General features: G+C 46.7%; 1 protein-coding gene across 1 annotated transcript in view; it reads left to right on the top strand.

Annotated features, from left to right (window-relative positions):
* LOC146830448 (nmrA-like family domain-containing protein 1) overlaps positions 1–17,575 on the top strand; it is a 71,962-nt gene that overhangs the window by 17,990 nt on the left and 36,397 nt on the right. Inside the window, exons 2-4 of the mRNA XM_085604686.1 lie at positions 5,245–5,483; positions 12,291–12,540; positions 15,226–15,416. Of these exons, the coding sequence (XP_085460812.1) occupies positions 5,245–5,483; positions 12,291–12,540; positions 15,226–15,416 (680 nt within the window). The remainder of the gene's footprint in view (positions 1–5,244; positions 5,484–12,290; positions 12,541–15,225; positions 15,417–17,575) is intronic.

Raw genomic sequence — 17,575 nt, 5'->3', positions numbered from 1 at the left:
GGAAGGAAAGCAGAACATGGGTGGTTACTTTCAGTGAGATTGAGAGGGAAAGAGAAGTTCTGCTGCCCAGGTCACAGTGTGCATATTTGGGCCGAGCTCACTGACGAGGGAGAGAAGAGAGCATTGCAACATAAGGCCCCACTAGTGCCGGCTCTAGGGCGGTGCGACCGGAGCCACCGCACCGGGTGCTGACATTGTGTGGGGGCGCCAATATTTATGGTTTTAAAAGCACCTGCTGCTGCTTTCCTGACCTCCAGCAATTCTCAGCCAACAATAAAAATGTCAAAATGACTCCAGTGATTAATGTAGTTCCTGGAGAGAGAGCGAGATCGGAGGTTTGTGTAATGGAAGTTTCTACTCATCCTAAGATAGCGCAGAGGGGTAATATGCCTGCTGCAAAGAATGTGCATATCACAAAGTGCATATAATGGAATGTAAATAGGTCAGTGGGTTACTATTTTGTCAAGAGACAATATTGTTGCTAGCTAGGAGGGAGAGTGCAGCCGAGCAGGTTTCGGCCGATTTTGTCACAGGGGGCCGACCCCTGGTAACAAAATGGTCCCCAGCGGCCCAATACTGGCCCCCACCCTTGCGGCCCACCGGGGAAACGCCCGGTGCCCGCTATGGCCAGTCCAGCCCTGGGAGTGGCACTATAAAACAAATTAAATGCATCTGAGAGAGAGTGGCTTTGGAGGCTTGAGGGGCACTGTGAAAGGATAGTTATGAAGGAATCCGTAGTGGAGGTGGTCACTGGGGGCGCCAACAAGCATTGTCGCACTGGGCGCCACCAGCGCTAAAGCCGGCCCTGGGCCCCACATTGCGGGGAGGGGAGCAGGTCAGCTAGCCCCTCTCAGCCTGTATTGTGCATGGCAAAATGATACAATTTGTATCCGCTGCTGCCGGGCTGGATCCTGTTTTTTCAGGAACTGAAAGGCATCTATTTCGTGAGGCAGGAGGCCCGAGCTTTTTTTTCCAGGAGTGGATGTGGCCTGGCCTCCCTAGTGTGTAGATGAACTGAAGCTACAACTTAGCTTCACGTACAGCTCTGTGTACCAGTCTCCACTCCAAACTGACCAGCTGTGCTGTGCTTGTAAAGCATATGGCCTGACCTTCAGTCGCTCTTTCCATCGGCAGTACACTCAGAGATGCCGCAAGAGCCTGTGTTCTGCTTCCTGCTTTTAAATCAGGTAAATCAAAGTAGCGACAACTCCGTCCTGCTGGCCTCATTTTTTTAATTTCATGTTTCTTGACTCTACCTTACCAACCTTATCAGAGAAAAGTACTGATCATCTCTTCATGTTTTAACATTCTGCAAGGGCCTGGACAGGATTCTTACGAAAAACTTAATACAAAAAGGTCTCTACTAATTCTAACTTGGGCTTTCTGTCTTTGTTTACGTTAGTTACTAGTCGGGATCAGTAGAACACATTTCTGCATCTGGAGAAGTAGATGTTCAGGCCACACTATTGTTTCCACTTTTGGTGGTATTTGGTTTCAAGCTCACTAGTACTCACATTGAAATCAATGAAAGCATGACGTAGCACCTCAAAGATTAAACTGCATGCTAACTCCTCCATGCTAACTAGTTACGCAACCCCCAGCGGTCGGCGTAACCCTTCGCTCATCAGCTCTTTTACTTGCGAGGGTTCCGCGCTTCTTCCGGTCTAGGATTGGGGCAGCTCGCTTGCTGTCAAAGCTGCCGCTGCATGGAATTCTCTCCCATTTTTCCTGCGAAATACCCAGGACCCAGGCTGTTTTAAGCGTCTCCTTAAAACTTATCTGTTTCCATAAGTCTTTTCTTGCTCTTGCCTTGGGTCTCCCCCCCCCCCTTGGGTTCGCGCTGGGACACTCTTCGGAGTAACTACTGCGCGTTATAAAAATATTTTAACATAACATAACATAACATGTCTTGTGTTATGAAAGCTATGCATAAATCACAGCAGCAAGCACATGAACTTGCTAAACTATGATACTTGGATGATGGCGTATGGCATTTTCTTACACACTGCTCATCTGCAGCAAGGGCATTAGCCACCCTAGCTATCTTACCAGAAGAGCAAATACCTGCTTCATACAAACCAGTTGCTGCAATGGGCACTTTAACCCTTTGAGCTAGTCATCTACAGATTTATTTATGTACCACATTGTACTGCTTGAAGAGGACAGCCGAAAGGTCGCAAGTTTGAATCTCGTTGTGGTAGCACAGCCTTTCAGGCTTCTAGGATCGATACATGTGATTTTGGCAGTTGGATAATAACTAAAAAAAACTATCATTTACACTGCCACTCAACTGTAGTACTGATTGCTATGTAAAAGAAAAAGTAGTGCCAGTGTGTGACTCACCTATGAATATTTGTATTATGATTGGTTTGTTTTAGCCCATTCGCAGCTTTGAAATTTACGATCCTGGGAACTAATGCTGGCTCTTCATCCAACTTTATTAAATTCTGTTTTCCTGCCCTGGCCAGCTGTGTCACTGTATCTCTGATCTAATATCTAACAAAGATTGTAGTCTTAGAAACCAGCTAGCCTCAAAAGTACTATATTAATTCACATTGTGTTGCCAATAGTGTAGGCTTTTTTATATTGCCAGCTTATAACAGATAGCAGCACGTGGGTGTTAGTAATAGATGCTTTTGTTCTTCATATAATCCAGCACCACTGATGCTGCCCATTGAATGGCCGAATTATCAGTTTGTGAAGCCTAGTAAATATATCATCACTATACACAGGCTAATTCACTGGCACATTCAGTGTGTGGACTGGGGTCTGGAGTGGGGTCGACTCGGGAGCAGTTCAGGGTGTGAGGAGGACAGACATGTGCAGGGTACAAAGGAGATGAAAGGCGAAGCAGCTCAGGCTCAAACATGCAGCACAGGAGAGGAGCAGAGAGGGCAGAGAGCGGTAGAGAAGAGCAGAGAGGGTTGCACAGAGGGCAGAGAGAAGTGATGCGCAGAGCAGAGAGTGACAGAGAGGAGCAGAGGGGCAGAGAGAAGTAAACAGGAGCAGAGAGCAGCAGAGAGAAGCTAAGAAGGCAGCGAGGAGTAGAGAGAGACAGAGAGCTGCAGGGTGGCAAGAGAGACCAGAGGGCAGACACTAGCATGCTGCAAAGATAAGCACAGGGTCTAAAGGGGATAGAGAACACTGCCAGGTCTAGGGTGGTGGAGGGGAGAGAATACTGCATTGTCCAGAGGGGTGGGAGAGCAGCACAGGGTCTAAAGGGAGATAGCGGACAGTGCCTGGCCTAAGACAGTGGAGGGACAAGACCACTGAAGGGTTCTAAGGGGTGGGAGACCAGCACAGGTCGGATATGAGGTCAAAGAGCAACGTAGGATAAAGGAGGGTTGGAGAGCAGTACGTTTAAAAGACAGGTGTTAGAGTGCTTACCATGTGAGCTCATGATGGGCCTTTGTAACTTACTTTGAGCTCAGGGTCATAAATCTAAATCTCGGTGTGGCCACCCAGTCTTTCATCTTTCTGAGGTCGCTAAGATTAGTGCCATTGAGTTGGATAGCAACATTTGTAATGTAGTGTCAAGACCCTCTCTGTTGAATATGTGCTTTACAACATACATAGTGTGGTAATGACATAGAAATGTATTTTAATTTTTGTTTATCAAAGTCTTTGCAATATTAAACTGTCATTATTCCCTCTGTCCCTCTTTGACCTAGTACCTTTCATACCCGTATCCATTCCCTTGTCCTCCTTTCTTTCCTTTGTATCATCTTTTTCCTTTCCTTTTTCTCTTCCTCAGCACCTACAGCCATGCCTCCATTCTTCTTTCCATTCTTGCTTTCTTACATCCTCATTCTTTCCCCTTTCTTCCTCCCTTGGTGCATTATTTCCTTCTTCCTTCATTCGTTCCTTACTTTCTCTTTTCCTGCTCCTTCCTTAATCACTTCTTTAATTTCTTCATTTCATATCCTCAACCCCTCCTTCTGATTTTCTTCCTCCTTTCAATTCATCCATCACACATCATTCACTTCCTTTCTCCCTCTATCCCTTCATTTCTTCATTACACATTCTTTTCTTAGTTTCTCCTTTTTTAATCCATAACAATTTCCTCACTCCAGTACTCCCCTTCTTGTTTTCATTTGTTTCTGCCTTCTTTAATATATTCCTTCCTTCCTTCAATACTTCCTTTCTTTTAAACAGCACAGTACAAGCACATTTTCCTTAGTTTGCAAACTTGCCTCAGGTCCTCATATGACCTTTCCAAAAGCTGCATTTTGAGACGTACACACATTCTCTAACTTGAGTTCACTTTTGAGTTGTTGTCCATAGGTTATATTATGTTATGTTATATTGATTTAAATAGTGAACTAATCACCCGAAAGGGTATCCAGGCGCTTGGGCAGGTGTGTAGGTGTGTGGTCCCAGAGGTGCTTTTATGAAGAGCCAGGTCTTCAGCTGTTTGAAGAACTCAAGAAGTGAGGAGGTGGATCTAATGTGTTGAGGCTTGTGGATGTGGGTGGAGCCATTAAAGGAGGTGGGTGGAGCCAGTGGAGGAAGTAGGGGGAGCTGGGAGGTGGGAGTGGCCTCCTATAAAATGTGAGCACCTACACCTAATATTTTACAAATTAAGCACTGGGTACAGGGCTCATGAACCTGTACCCTCACCACTGGTATAGTGCACCCAGCTAGAGGGGTGGTGGACCTATGCCAGGGTAGTGGGTTGTAGGCATGGCACACAGGGGTGCATGCCATGTCGACTCTTCACTTTGTTCTGCACCAAAACACGCAGCCTGCAAAGGCAATTTGTGTGTGTAGAGGTGCAGGGCCTCTAAGGGTGGCACAATAAGTGCTGCAGCCCTTAGAGCCCTTCCCTGGCCACAGTGCCCTTGGTACCTGTGGTATCATTTACAAGGGACTGACCTGTGGCCAAATAGTACCAATCGGGTTTTGTTTTCAATACAGTTTATGGGAAAGAACATAGGCCCTGGGTACTTGTTTGGCAGAAGCCCAGGGCATACTCAGTCAAAGCACATCAGCAAAAAGTGGGGACAACTATGCAAAAAGAGGGCACTTTCTTACAGTATTCTGCTATCAAGCCTCAGTTTACCACTGTGATGTCTTCCCATACTGCTTCTGCGGTACCACAGCCTGCCCATGCACCTACCCCTGTTATTGTCTGCCAAAATACATGCTGTTTGTGCAATAACGTACTCTTAGGTGCAGCCCATACATTTTTTAATGTGTAAACACAGTTTAAATCTCTACACCATGTCTGTTCTGTACACCTAGGTGCTCAGGGCGGGACAGTTGTGCGAGCCCTCTTGCAGAGACCTGATTTTGCAGTGAGAGCTGTTACTCGCGATGTCAACCGGCCGGTATCGCAGGCCCTTCGTGACTTGGGAGCCACGGTGGTGAAAGGAGACCTTGACAACCAGAAGAGTGTGGAGGACGCCATGAATGGGGCTCATGGCACATTTTTGGTGACCAAATTCTTTGACAGTTCCAACAAGGAGCAGGAAGTGCAGCAGGTAAGACCAGAAAGTCTTCCTTTGATCAACGTGCAACATGCCAGATATTGCCCTGCCTATGAAGGGCTTTTTCCCGTGTTTATTTAAATTTCCCATCAATGGGAACGTGTAGACCTGTTGCAGCCTGAAATGTGTAAAATACTTAGGGCCTGATTACGAGTTTACCCATGGTGGCGGTGCGGCTGCCGCACCAGCGGTTCGACCGCTGTATTATGAGTTTGGCAGTCGGACTGCCACAGGACCACTGCAACTGCCTGTATCCGTGATCCCTCAGTGGTGTTGCCGCTTTGTGAGGCCGCAATATGCTGGCATGCCTCTGCGGCACCGCCAGGCATATTACGAGTTTCCTCACTGTAACCCCTTTCATGGCTGTGATCCTGCCATGAAAAGGGTGGTGGTGAGGAAACTAAGGGGGCCCAACATTGCCCATTGTTGCCTCAGTGCATGAGGGTGCATGCAGGGGGCACATGGTGTGCCCCCCATGTCTGCATGTACCCTTCCTGCACAGAACGAAATGCACAACATTGTGTATTTCTGTCCGTGCAGGAACGGGCTGTGGCTCTCCCACACCAGTGCCTTTCTATGGATCTCCTATGAACCTTAGCCGTGGGACCATCCAACCTGTATTCCAGTCGGAATATAGTGGGTGGGCTGACTACAGGTTTGGCAGTCTTGAAGCGAGTGCTGGCATGGCGGCCTGCTCCAAGACTGCCAAACTTGTAATCATCCTGAATTTATATAACTTCATACCACTTCCTGCTCACTGAAATGTCAACTTCACTAGGCATCCCCCTCAACCTCTCCTCCAAGCTTCTGGCTTTCTTCATACCCTATCTTCGCATGTTGCACCCTGCCAATACCGATCTCCCTACAAAATGTTGTCAATTCCCTAGTCAACTTCCCCATTCAACTTCCTTCTCACTGGTTTCACTGCCATTGGTTTGCCAGCCCCTCTCCACTCCTGCCTGGGTACTATGTCTGTCCATAACACATGTACTAGACCAGCGTACCTTGATCTCCTTAAGGTTTCTCTTCATCACTTTAATCAAATCCAAATCTTTCAACTGAATCAAATCATTTTCCCCCCTAGATGAGTCACTAACTTGTTGGGGCAGCCATCCCTGCCAACCAACTTGTTCGTCACTGGTATCAACTCTTCCCATTTTTCCATCCTTTCCCATGTATTCTATTCCAGGTTTCCTACTTATCAAACCCCAACTGCTTCCCATGCCTCCTCATTGCCGCCTGTGTCTCCGACCACTTTATAAAGGAATGCCAGCAAATCCAAATGGTCGAATCACCCCTCATGGGGCCCAGTACTGAAAAACAACCAGCAAAAAAAATTAAACATCTTAAGTCAGATAGCCTCTTGCTCACTGGACACATATAACCTGTAACAATCAGATGACCACCACCCCAAGCGCCTAATCCTATTGGCAGATTGACCTCGCTTATCAACCTCGATAGTTGCCCCTATCCTTAATTAGTGTGTTCCATAGACGTCTCCCAGATGACCTAATTTCCTCAATGCCTTCCAAAGAACTCCTAGAAACTGAAAAGGCTTAATTATACACCCATTCCAATGCCAAAAACACACACCGGCTGCCACTTATCTCCTCTTCAGTGTAGTGCTGCCACCACTATGCTGGGCAAAGGCACCTTACCGGGTAGCTCCTCAGCAGCACTCTCCTCTCTCTGGCACGCTGGTCCAAATTCTACTTCTTCACAGTTATCTCTAGCCCCCACTTTAACCCCCATGTCCTTCACTTCCACCCGCCACCCTTCTTTGCACCAACAACAACTCCAACACCCGTAATTCTACAAAGAATATCCACTTCATCAACAGTGAAGAGTGTGAACTCTTTCCATTTCGTGCATAACTGCAATAGAGTTCCCACAACCCTCCGTAACACTGACTAAAGCTCCTTATTTTGCCCTTGTTGCCTCTCTACTCTCTACCAGCCTTCCAAACACCTGGTTTCCAACTCCCCCCTCTATGGGGGCAAAACCCCATAACCACTTACTGAAAAAGTCTATACTAGCCAACTTACCCTCAATGGTAACTCGCGACAAACCTTTTTCTGTCATACCCCTTATGAAATGTACCACTTCACTTCTCCCCCAACTGTTCCCCTTACTTCCTCTCCTCTCTGTGCCCCAGATTCCAAGAATTCACTCCACGCTTGATCATCCTTTGTGTTGATGGCACAATGGCCTATGCTGCAGTTCAAAACTTCTCACACACCTAGCTATTTCCTGCAACTCCAGCATCATGCGATGTTTCTCTTGATCCACTTCCAATGCAAGCCCACAGACCTCAAGTGCGAACAACATAAAGCATCCACAATTTCATTGTCACTTCATGGAACATCCCTTTCCTTGAACATAATGTTGAATCACTTACAGGCCGACGCAAAAAGTTGCAAGGGCTTAAATGCTTTCAGGTCTTCACTGACTGTTTACGTTAAAAAACACCTTTTTAATGCTGAGTTTCGCATCCCACAATACCAACACTACCACCAGTGTAAAAAAACTCCAGAAAGGCTATGCTTCTATCCCCATGTTTTCCATAGTTTAGCTGTTGCTCCACACAAAACCTGCCTTACTAAAAAAGACCAAAACGTGCTCCTCCAACCTCATCTGAGAAACTATGTACCATTCTGCATCATCGCCCACCTCAACAACACGATGCTATTGAACTGCTCCATGAGTGACTTCTACATCTTCAAGTTGACCCATACACCCACCGATTGCCTAACTCAATGCATGGGAAGCTCCAAACTAGACCGTGGCAAACCCAATCATCGCCAAAATGTCCTACCTGCTCATACCAATCTACATGCAAAATTCAACTGACCGTGTAGTTCCTTAAACATCCTGTACCTGAACCCTGGTGTTGGCCAACATCACCTCCAGCAGCTCAAACATCTCTCTCCTCTTGTCCTCAACAACCTGACTCAATCTTAGTAGAAACAATCTCAATTCCTAGAAAAGATAGCACTGTAACTGGTCCCACCGTCTTCTCTTCCACTAGTGGCATCGCTACATCCTCCAACAGCCCCTTAAGAGTCTGATCCTGCTCTTTTTCAGGTGCACGCCAATCGGGGACCCATTCAGCCTGTCCATTGGCCAGTCCTGAAATGGACCTGCCATTCTGCCTTCCTGTGTCCCTTTTGACAATTCAGTTCCTACCACCTTGTGGTGTACCTTTGCTGATATCAAATTCCCTGCCCACCTCTTACCTCTCGGCTGTCATACCCCAATTTGAGCTATCCAAAACCTGTGAGTAACAATTGTCTATCCACCTTGTTGTCATACCATCACAGCCAGTATGCTAACCTGTCCAGTTTAACTGGAGTATGAGCTCTTCCCCATGGGCCCATGTACTCCCCTCTACCACCCCTCTGGTTCAGCCGCTGTCATTCACCCCCCTGGTACCCCTTGTTCTCATACTACGTTACCCCCTGGTACCCCTTGTTCTCATACTACCTTACTTATGCAGTGTATAAATAGGTGGCGTGCCCCACATTTTGAGCACTCCTGTCTAAATTCACAGTGCTGATAGAGCTGCCGCCACCCACATTTTCCCTCTGCATCCTCCAGCAGCCTTGCCCTGAACTCCTCGTCTCATCTTTACACCCAAAAGGTAATGTGTGCCTTTCTAATAATATCCATGCATTTAAAGAGTGCCACACTACACTCCACTTAGCGTAGATCTTAAACACCACTATCCAATCATCAATTGTTATTGTTATCCTGGACCTCCTCGCAAATTTGTATTACTCCTCTTTTGAGCCCTCCTTTGCCCGCACTTGTCAGTGCAATAGTCTAAAGATGTCTATTTCCTCTCCTTCGTGACTGCCATCAAATATGCCCAAGGGATTTGTAATCCCAATATAGGGCTGTTTCATTACCTTAAGCTCCTTACTTTCTTTTTTACTCTTGTCTCCAGTCTTTCCTTCTTTCGTGGCCCCTTCCTTTCTCTCCTTCTTTTGCTTCCCCTCCTTTTGTTCTGCTTACCTCCTTTTCCATCTTCAGTCAAAGTATTCCCTTCTGTTTCTCAACATCTGCCATATTCTTCCCAAAGCCTTCTGTGCCCCCACCTTGGTCGGACACATGCCTACCCTTGTGCAGTTTCAACCCCCAGCTGTCCTGTGGCACCTCAAGCTCTCCCTAACCCCTTTCGATACCATTTCCAGCTTTGCGCTGACATCAGTCTTTCTACCTGGCTTTAAAGTCAGGGCCTGGGCTGAAGCCTGTTGTCCCTTTCATCTCCAGTGCCCTTGTCTTCTCCATAGCCAGTGTCTTCTGCTTCCTTGTGTCCTGCAAAACACCAATCTTCTCAGATTTTTCTCTGCCTATTCTACCCTTGCCCTTGAATATATTGTTCCAAGCAGTACTGCTTCGCTGCACCTTCATTACCGATGATGCTCTGATGAAATACAGGCTTGCCAACAGGCTCCGCTGTCCTCTCTCACTTTCCATTGTTTTTGCTGCCCGCCTCCACCAGTGTTTAATTTGTATTAAAAAAAAGTGCCAGGGCCCTCATAAGAAGGCCTCTGCAGCTCACACCACACATTGCCCCTGCTATGCTGCCAGTGATCGTACCAACACAACTACTAACCATCACACTCCTACAAATGTAACAATTCAGACTATTCCAGAACCCCAATGCTATCAGAATGGCTTGGGCGGCAGGTAAAAGTTATTTTTTATGAATATAGAATTATAAATTAACTGTTGTTGTACTCCTCTCTAAATTGGTCAAACAGCGCCACTTTGTGGCAGACTGTCACAAACACCGGTGCTGACCATTAAGTGCTAGTGCCTAGCACTGGAAACCACTGGCTCAAGTTAAGCACTGGCCTACACGCTCGCATTTGTGTCTGATTCGAGGGCGCAGGGGTGCGGGTGTTTCCTTCCTATGCCTCTGCATCGGGAAGAGATGTGTCAGCAAATTCAATGCATGCAGAGAGGATGCTACACTTTGTAGTTTGCTGCTTTTGTATAAGGCGAGGTGCAGTGGATTTTGTTTTGGTCCCCAGCGCATTTGGAGATTATGATGATGCATGTGGTACTGTAGTCAAAAGCCTTGTTGCCTTGTCTTCTGTTTTGATAGGGAAGAGATGTGTCTCCAGAGATGATTCACGCTCTGCTGATACTGCAAGAGTGTCAGATTTGTCTGCTGTGTTTGTATAGGGGGAGGTGCGTTTGCGTAGATGATGCGTGCAGTGATGGAACTGCGAGAGTTGCTGTCTCGCCTTCTGTGTTTTTATAGGGGAGAGGTATGGCTGCAGAAATGATGCATGCAGTGCTGGACTGCAAGAATTGATGCCTTGTCTTATGTGTTTGTAAATGGCATGTGTCTCCAAGCAGTTGATTGTAAGCTCCCAGACACCTTCAGAGTAGCTCACAGCCTTGAGTTCATTTTTAAATAAGCAAAGGGGCACATTTTCCTTTTAGAGTTAAGGGAAGGCTGTCATAATGAGCAGTGCTCAGTCAGATTGATGACCAATGCTGGGGCATGGAGGAGAAGAACTGAAGCACTGAGGTATTTTACTCTTAAATTAAAGTCCTTGTCAACTCAATATTGGAGGTGAGAGCAAAATGATGTTTCTGAATGCTTTTAAATGGGAGTAAATTAAACTTAACTTAATGATTAAGTTAACTCTTCAATTTAATGTTCTTCTATTCTGAGGTGTCGCATTTACAAACGGCAGGCTTCTTGCTGCTAATGGCTAGTAGGCACTGTGCCATATGTAGAACTGAAAAATAGTAATTTTTTAAATGGAAGAAATTTAAAGTGCAAAAAAATGGTCTTTGAACACTTTTGCAGAACATCTTTCTACACTTTAAATTTCTCCCATTTTTTATAAGTGGTTCTATGTTTGTGTTATACATGTAACTGTGCCACATATGGTGAAAGAAATGTTCTTTGCCACAAGTACATATGACACAGGCTTACAGTTGCAAGTTCATACAGCCCCAAAGACCTCGCACTCACTGACACACAGGGCAGCCCCGTCATAGTACCCCTAGTCAAAGTTTTTTTTTTCTCTAAAGAATAGTATCTGGCTCTATGGACATTAGCCTTAATCTCAATGAAGATGAGGGCATCTGGTAACAATGGGGGAGCAGTTTAGCCTTCAGTAGCTCACAATGATTTTCACTGATCAGAAGTAGCTCTCCCTATAGAAAAGGATGGAGACTCTTGGTATATGGAGAGGTGTTTGCGGAGGTGATGCATTCAGTGCTGGTACTGCAAGAGGTCTGCTTGCTCTTCAGTGTTTGCATAGGGGAAAGTGTGCTTGCAGAGCTGATGCTGGCAGTCTGTGCATTAAATGAAAATATGGCAGTGCAGCTACTCACTATTAAGAGTACCTGATTGCACCTGGGACGGGCGGTACCTGCCCATCAAAGGCACTGCTTGCAGTGCTGACACTGTGTGAGCTGCTGCCTCGTCTTGTGTTTTTTGTTTGAGGAGATGTGCTTGCGGAGGCGATGCATGAAGTGCTGATTCTGTGAAAGTTGCTTTCTTTTCTTCTGTTTTTCTATAGGGGAGAGGTATGGATGCAGAGATGATGCATAGTTGATGCTCAACATTGCATATCTGTGAGTCTTCTTTGTAGACGGGCCAAGAGTTCCAAGTGGTTGACAAATCTCTAAAGTTAACATACTTCTCCTAGAAGAAGTTAAACATTTGCAATTACTTTTCATAACTTAAGAAACGCTTTTCTATACATTTGCATGCTGGAGACATTGCATATTATGTTCTCTGACAGAAGCAACGTCTTCTTTCTACCACAGGGCAAAATGGTGGCTGATGTAGCGAAGCGACTGGGCACGAAGCACGTGGTCTTTAGTGGGCTGGAGAACGTGAAGGCGCTCACAGGCGGGAAGCTGGAAGTGCCGCATTTTGACAGCAAGGGCGAGGTGGAGCAGTACTTTTGGGACTTAGGGGTGCCCATGACAAGTGTCCGCGTCAGCTTCTACTTTGAGAACTTCATCACTGTCATGAAGCCAATGAAGGCAAAGGACGGTGACCATTACAACCTAGGTAAGTCACACACATGGTCCAGGTTGTAGGGCTTATGTGGGCAGCACCTTCTGAGGTCAAGGGAAGGTTGAGCATTCACATTCACTTTACCCGCAGCTCTCAGCTGTGGGTGCATGCAGTAGCAGCTTCTCCGCTAAGGCGGAGGAGTGTCGCCTCACTGCTCATAGAGCAGTGAAAACAGGAAAAATAAAATGATAATAACAACGCTATTATCATTTTATTTTTTGTTACTGTGTCGCTGTGTTAGGGCAAGGCTTGTGGCATAGGGAGGGGGAGTGGTTTGTGCACACTTAAGGGTGCACGACTGCTTGGCCGGCCGTCTTGACCCGGCCAAACAATCATGCGCACTTTGCATGTTCCCCACCAGGCTGTAATGCACAGTCTGGGGAATTTGTACAGGCACCCTGTCTCCATCTGAGCGCCGACCAATCACAACGCTGCATTGCAGTGTTGTGAAGGGCTCAGGGGAGCCTGTGTGCGTGTGTGCTATCTGCAGCTTCTTCCGGACTGAAGTCAGGAAGAGAAGCGTAGAGGAAGGCGAGGCAGCGGAAAAGGTAAGTGGGTTTTACAAAAATATTTTCAAACCCCCACCGCCCCTGCCCTGCCACCCCCATTCCCTACCATCCGCCACTGGGTGCTTGAAACCCTGAAGTATCTACCTAACCAGTATATATAACATCGGGCAGATTGTGAGCAGTCTTTAGGATGCCTGCAGCTGCGGTTCCCATCGTCTCAGATGAAGAATACATCTGGATTCTGCCTGGGAGGTGGTATTGTGGTACTCTCCGAGCCAGACAAATGCGCAGTAACATAAGCTGGCTCCAGCCCCCTTAATCACAGTGTTGTTGGTGTAAATCCGACACTCACATTGCACTTTATTATATCAATTAGTGTCTATCTTATATCACACTAGAAGAATGAATAGCTGCTTTGATTTATCCCTAAGTAAAACCTTAGCTCGCTGAGCTATCTCACGGCCAGTACACTGCAGAAGAGAGCTGTTACCACAGCCAAGTGTACAAAAGTCCAGTCTGGTTGTAACTGTATGAAACGCCTTTGCCAGGTATTAACAGTATCTAGCTCTGTTCGAGGTGAGCTGACACTCATCAGGTAAGGATTAATAATTCATTTATTTCAGATATTTAGCATAGATGCCATACAAGAAGGGCTGTGGTGGCCACAGAGCAGTAACTTTAAGGTAACTCATGCAGGAGGAAATGCATAAGGGAGGCAACAAGATAAAGCACTTTATAAAAAAAAGTTCAGAATAAATAAATGTCCCCCATTATAACTGTGAATCAGACTTTCTCATGTTCATTCCCTAACATTGAACCGCTATGTCACCTTGGCCCCTTCAGAGTTCTAGAACAGAAAAGGAAGCAGGCCAATGAAAGTTCTGAACAGAAGGGGTATGCTGCTATGACCGAGTGGATATGAACTCATGGGGTGGAATGTTCTTGTAGCCTTTTAAAGTGGGCTATACCAGCCATTAAAGGTCCGCTCCATTGTAATATATAATGCTGCAGCAGTCCGTTAATGGCCATTAAAGCCGTCTATGGTAGGGGAGCAGGGCTAACTTGAAGCATCGGCAAGGAATCTAATAAAGTTCAAGAGACAGTCTTGTATTTATCAATCTTTAATATACTGATGACGTTTTTTCGAAAAATTAAATTATATCCTAAAAATCTTATTAACAGCAGCAAATGCATTTTTATTATTTTTCTATTTTATTGGTGTCATTTATCAGACTCCAAGTTTTACTTAGGTAGAATAGGACTGCCCATAGCAAAAGAAAGGTCTGTCACACATGCAGAATTCAGAAGCATATTTGTACCTTTACAGAAAAGAGGCACATGAATTACTTTGAAGAAGGTGAGAGGGATATGAGGGGTGCGAAGGCAAAAGGGTGATTAGTTCAAGGGATGAAAGATAGTGAAGATGACACTCTCCATGAAGCACTATAAGGAGGGAGCAACCCTCAGGTGCTTGCAAGATGATTCCTGTAGCCCAGGTACCATATCAAGAGAAGGCCTGTTTGCTAGTGCTTTCCGAAATTATTGAAAATCAAATCTGGCTATCTTGAAACTATAAAATACACCTCCAGAGGATGTATTTTTTTGAATAACCTAAGAAAGCAGCAGGCTCGCCAAGTACCAAATGGAAGATCAAATCTGACAGTCGCTTGTGTCCTCCCTAAGCGATGCACTTCTGGCCATCTGTAATTGGGTGATACTAACATGTGTGCCTTTTAAGCACATGACCTCTTTTGATGGCCTCCCTTGTCTTGGTGGCACGAGTGTTCGGCAAGTCTCACTTGTAAGTCGGCGTTTTAATACTGGGAGGTGAGGTGCGAAGGACCAGCCATCTTTGCAATACGCTGGTAGAGATGACGCTACCTGTCTGTGCCTTCAAGAAGACAACTGAGGCACTTGGGAAGAACTTAATGAGTTCAGATGATCCTCTGGGTCTATAACATTTGCGAGTTTTCTGGTGAGTATAGAAGAAGATGCCATTTTCATGCATTTGTGATGAGACCTATGGAGTGGAAGGAGGTTAGGCTATAATTGCAAAACCAATAACCTAAATAGGTGTCTCCTTCTAAACAGGAGAGTTTTATTTCTCCTAACTCACCTTGCTCACTTCGTCTATGCTAACACTTCACCTCTCTTCTCTTTTCTACATTAGTGCTGCCCATGGCGGACATTCCCATGGATGGGATATCCGTGGCGGACATTGGACCTGTCGTGGCAAGCATCTTCCAATCCCCTGAAGGTTACCTGGGCAAGGCCATTGGACTGAGCGCTGAACGCCTGACAGCCCAGCAGTACGCAGAGATACTGTCCAAGCACATGGGGAAGACAGTGCTGGATTCCAAGGTGAGAAGCATTCTGCGCTCAAATAAAATGTAAGAGAAAAATAAGAGGATGTTTTCTAGCCATGTGCTAACTGCAGGTGCAAAACCAACCCAGTGCAAAAATCATCTACTCGGGTATGGGATTAATTCCTCTCTAGAATTAAAATAGAGTAATGCATACTAACAGTGTCAGTTGTGTGCATATGAATTCCCTATGTATTGCGTTTGGTGCACCAGTTGGTAGTGGCCAAGCAATACTAAAGCAAGCACAATTTGCTTTGAGCTCCTTACATGCAGTGATGCCGAAACAGGGACAGATACCATTTCTGCCCATACTACCCCTACCACCCTGCTCTAAATGACCTCCTAAACGAGCAGTTACTTTTGTAAATTAACAATTCAATGAAAAGACTTAGGCCCTTGTTATGAATGGACCGGTTTTAGATGCAGAGATTTAGGCAACAAGGTGTTTGGAATTTATTGGATGTGACAATTATCACCTATTACTAGTTTTGCCCATGAAAGGGGAATAGCCTCTCATGGCCAAACTAACTCATCAGTCTTAAAAGGTTATAGATTGGTACTGATTAGTCTGGTCCTAGATCCTAGAGAAAATGTATATGAAAAGCTCTATTTTGGTAATTTCTTGGAGCTTACGCTCTATTTCAACAGGATGACATTGGTGGCTGCCTCACTTCTACTCTACCATCTGAGACCATTATCTGACCACTCTGTTTACTCCAAGTGAATGAATCCAGACTGGGCTCTCTTTTCTTGAGTAACGAAGTGTTCAGAGCAGCAAGGCCTCACGGTTTGTTTTTTCAAAGCATTAGGCACCCGCCAAAATAAGAACTTCTGTAGTTGTCCCATGGCGGGAATGGAATGTATCCAGTCCCTTTTTTAATTTGAATGTTGGTGTAGCAAGACCACTGACTTATTGTCAGTAAAATGGCTCTCCCACCCTCGCAGCTCCACCATCAAGTGAGGCCCTCCTGAGCCCCTGCACTCTCAGTGGTGGTGTTCAAGGCCCTCCTCCACCCGAAGGCTATACCTGCGCCTCATCCCTGGTGGTCCAGTGGACCTCTCACTCTCTCTCTTGCTCCATGTTTCTGCTTGCTTTTTCCTTTTCCTTTCACCTTCGTTTTTTCACCCTTTTACTGTCACCCTCTTTCTATGACTTTCCATCCTCCTTTCACTTTTCAGTTCTTTCTGCGCACCTCTCTCCCATTTCTTTTCCCGCCACTGCTGCTCCCGCAGCCCCTCCCCCCAACGCGACCAGCCCAAGCCACTTTCCCCTCCCGTCTCCCAGCTGTGCAGCCCTCCCCCACCCCTAATTAATGGTGGCTGCACTGCGGCTGCACAGCGGCCTCGTGCAGTGGGCGCACTGCTGGCGTGCCAAAGGCAAGCATATCTGTGCCCGTCCGCGACCAGCCCGCGACCAGCGGACAGGAACCCTGGACCTCCGAACCGCCAACGCTACAACCCAGCTGCACTCTACGCACTCAATCCAGGTCGTAACAACAACTGCGAGCTAGCTTCACCATCCGACACCCGCGGACCCTTCAGCTGTCACCACTGCTGCTACTCCTGCAGCACCGTCGAGACCACAGATCCAGCAGAACCCGCCCGCAACAAAGCACCAACGACCCTGCAATGCATCCTCCTCAACATCCAATTCCCTCCACGAACACGCCACAGAAATCTGGGACCTCCTCAACAGCACCACCCTGGACGCCGCATTCTTCACTGAAACCTGGACCAACACCAACTCCGGACCTGACATCGTCATCGCCATTCCCCAAGAATACAGATCTCCCGGAATGACCGCCGCACCCGCCCTTGGGGGAGAATCGCCATCATTCACAAATCCGCCCTCAGGCTGAGCACACTCCCCGACGAGCCCACAGACCTGATGGAACACCTACATTTAAAGATACAGGCCAGCCCTACCACCACCCTCTGGGGAACCCTCATCTACTGACCCCCGCGGACCATTCACCAACTCCATCACATACACAACATCGCCCTGCAGGCCATCACGTCCACCAACTACACCTCGCTGGGAGACCTCAACTCCCCCTCGACAACCAACAAGACCTCAACACCACATCCCTCCTGGACTACCTCCACAACATAGAACTCCACCAAATTGTGACCAAGCCCACGCACTCAGCAGGACGC

The sequence above is a fragment of the Triturus cristatus genome, chromosome 5_1 (assembly GCF_964204655.1).
Source record: "Triturus cristatus chromosome 5_1, aTriCri1.1, whole genome shotgun sequence".
NCBI classification, from domain to species: Eukaryota; Metazoa; Chordata; class Amphibia; order Caudata; family Salamandridae; genus Triturus; species Triturus cristatus.
Note: the sequence above shows the minus strand (reverse complement) of the source record. Positions and strands in the feature narration are given on the sequence as shown.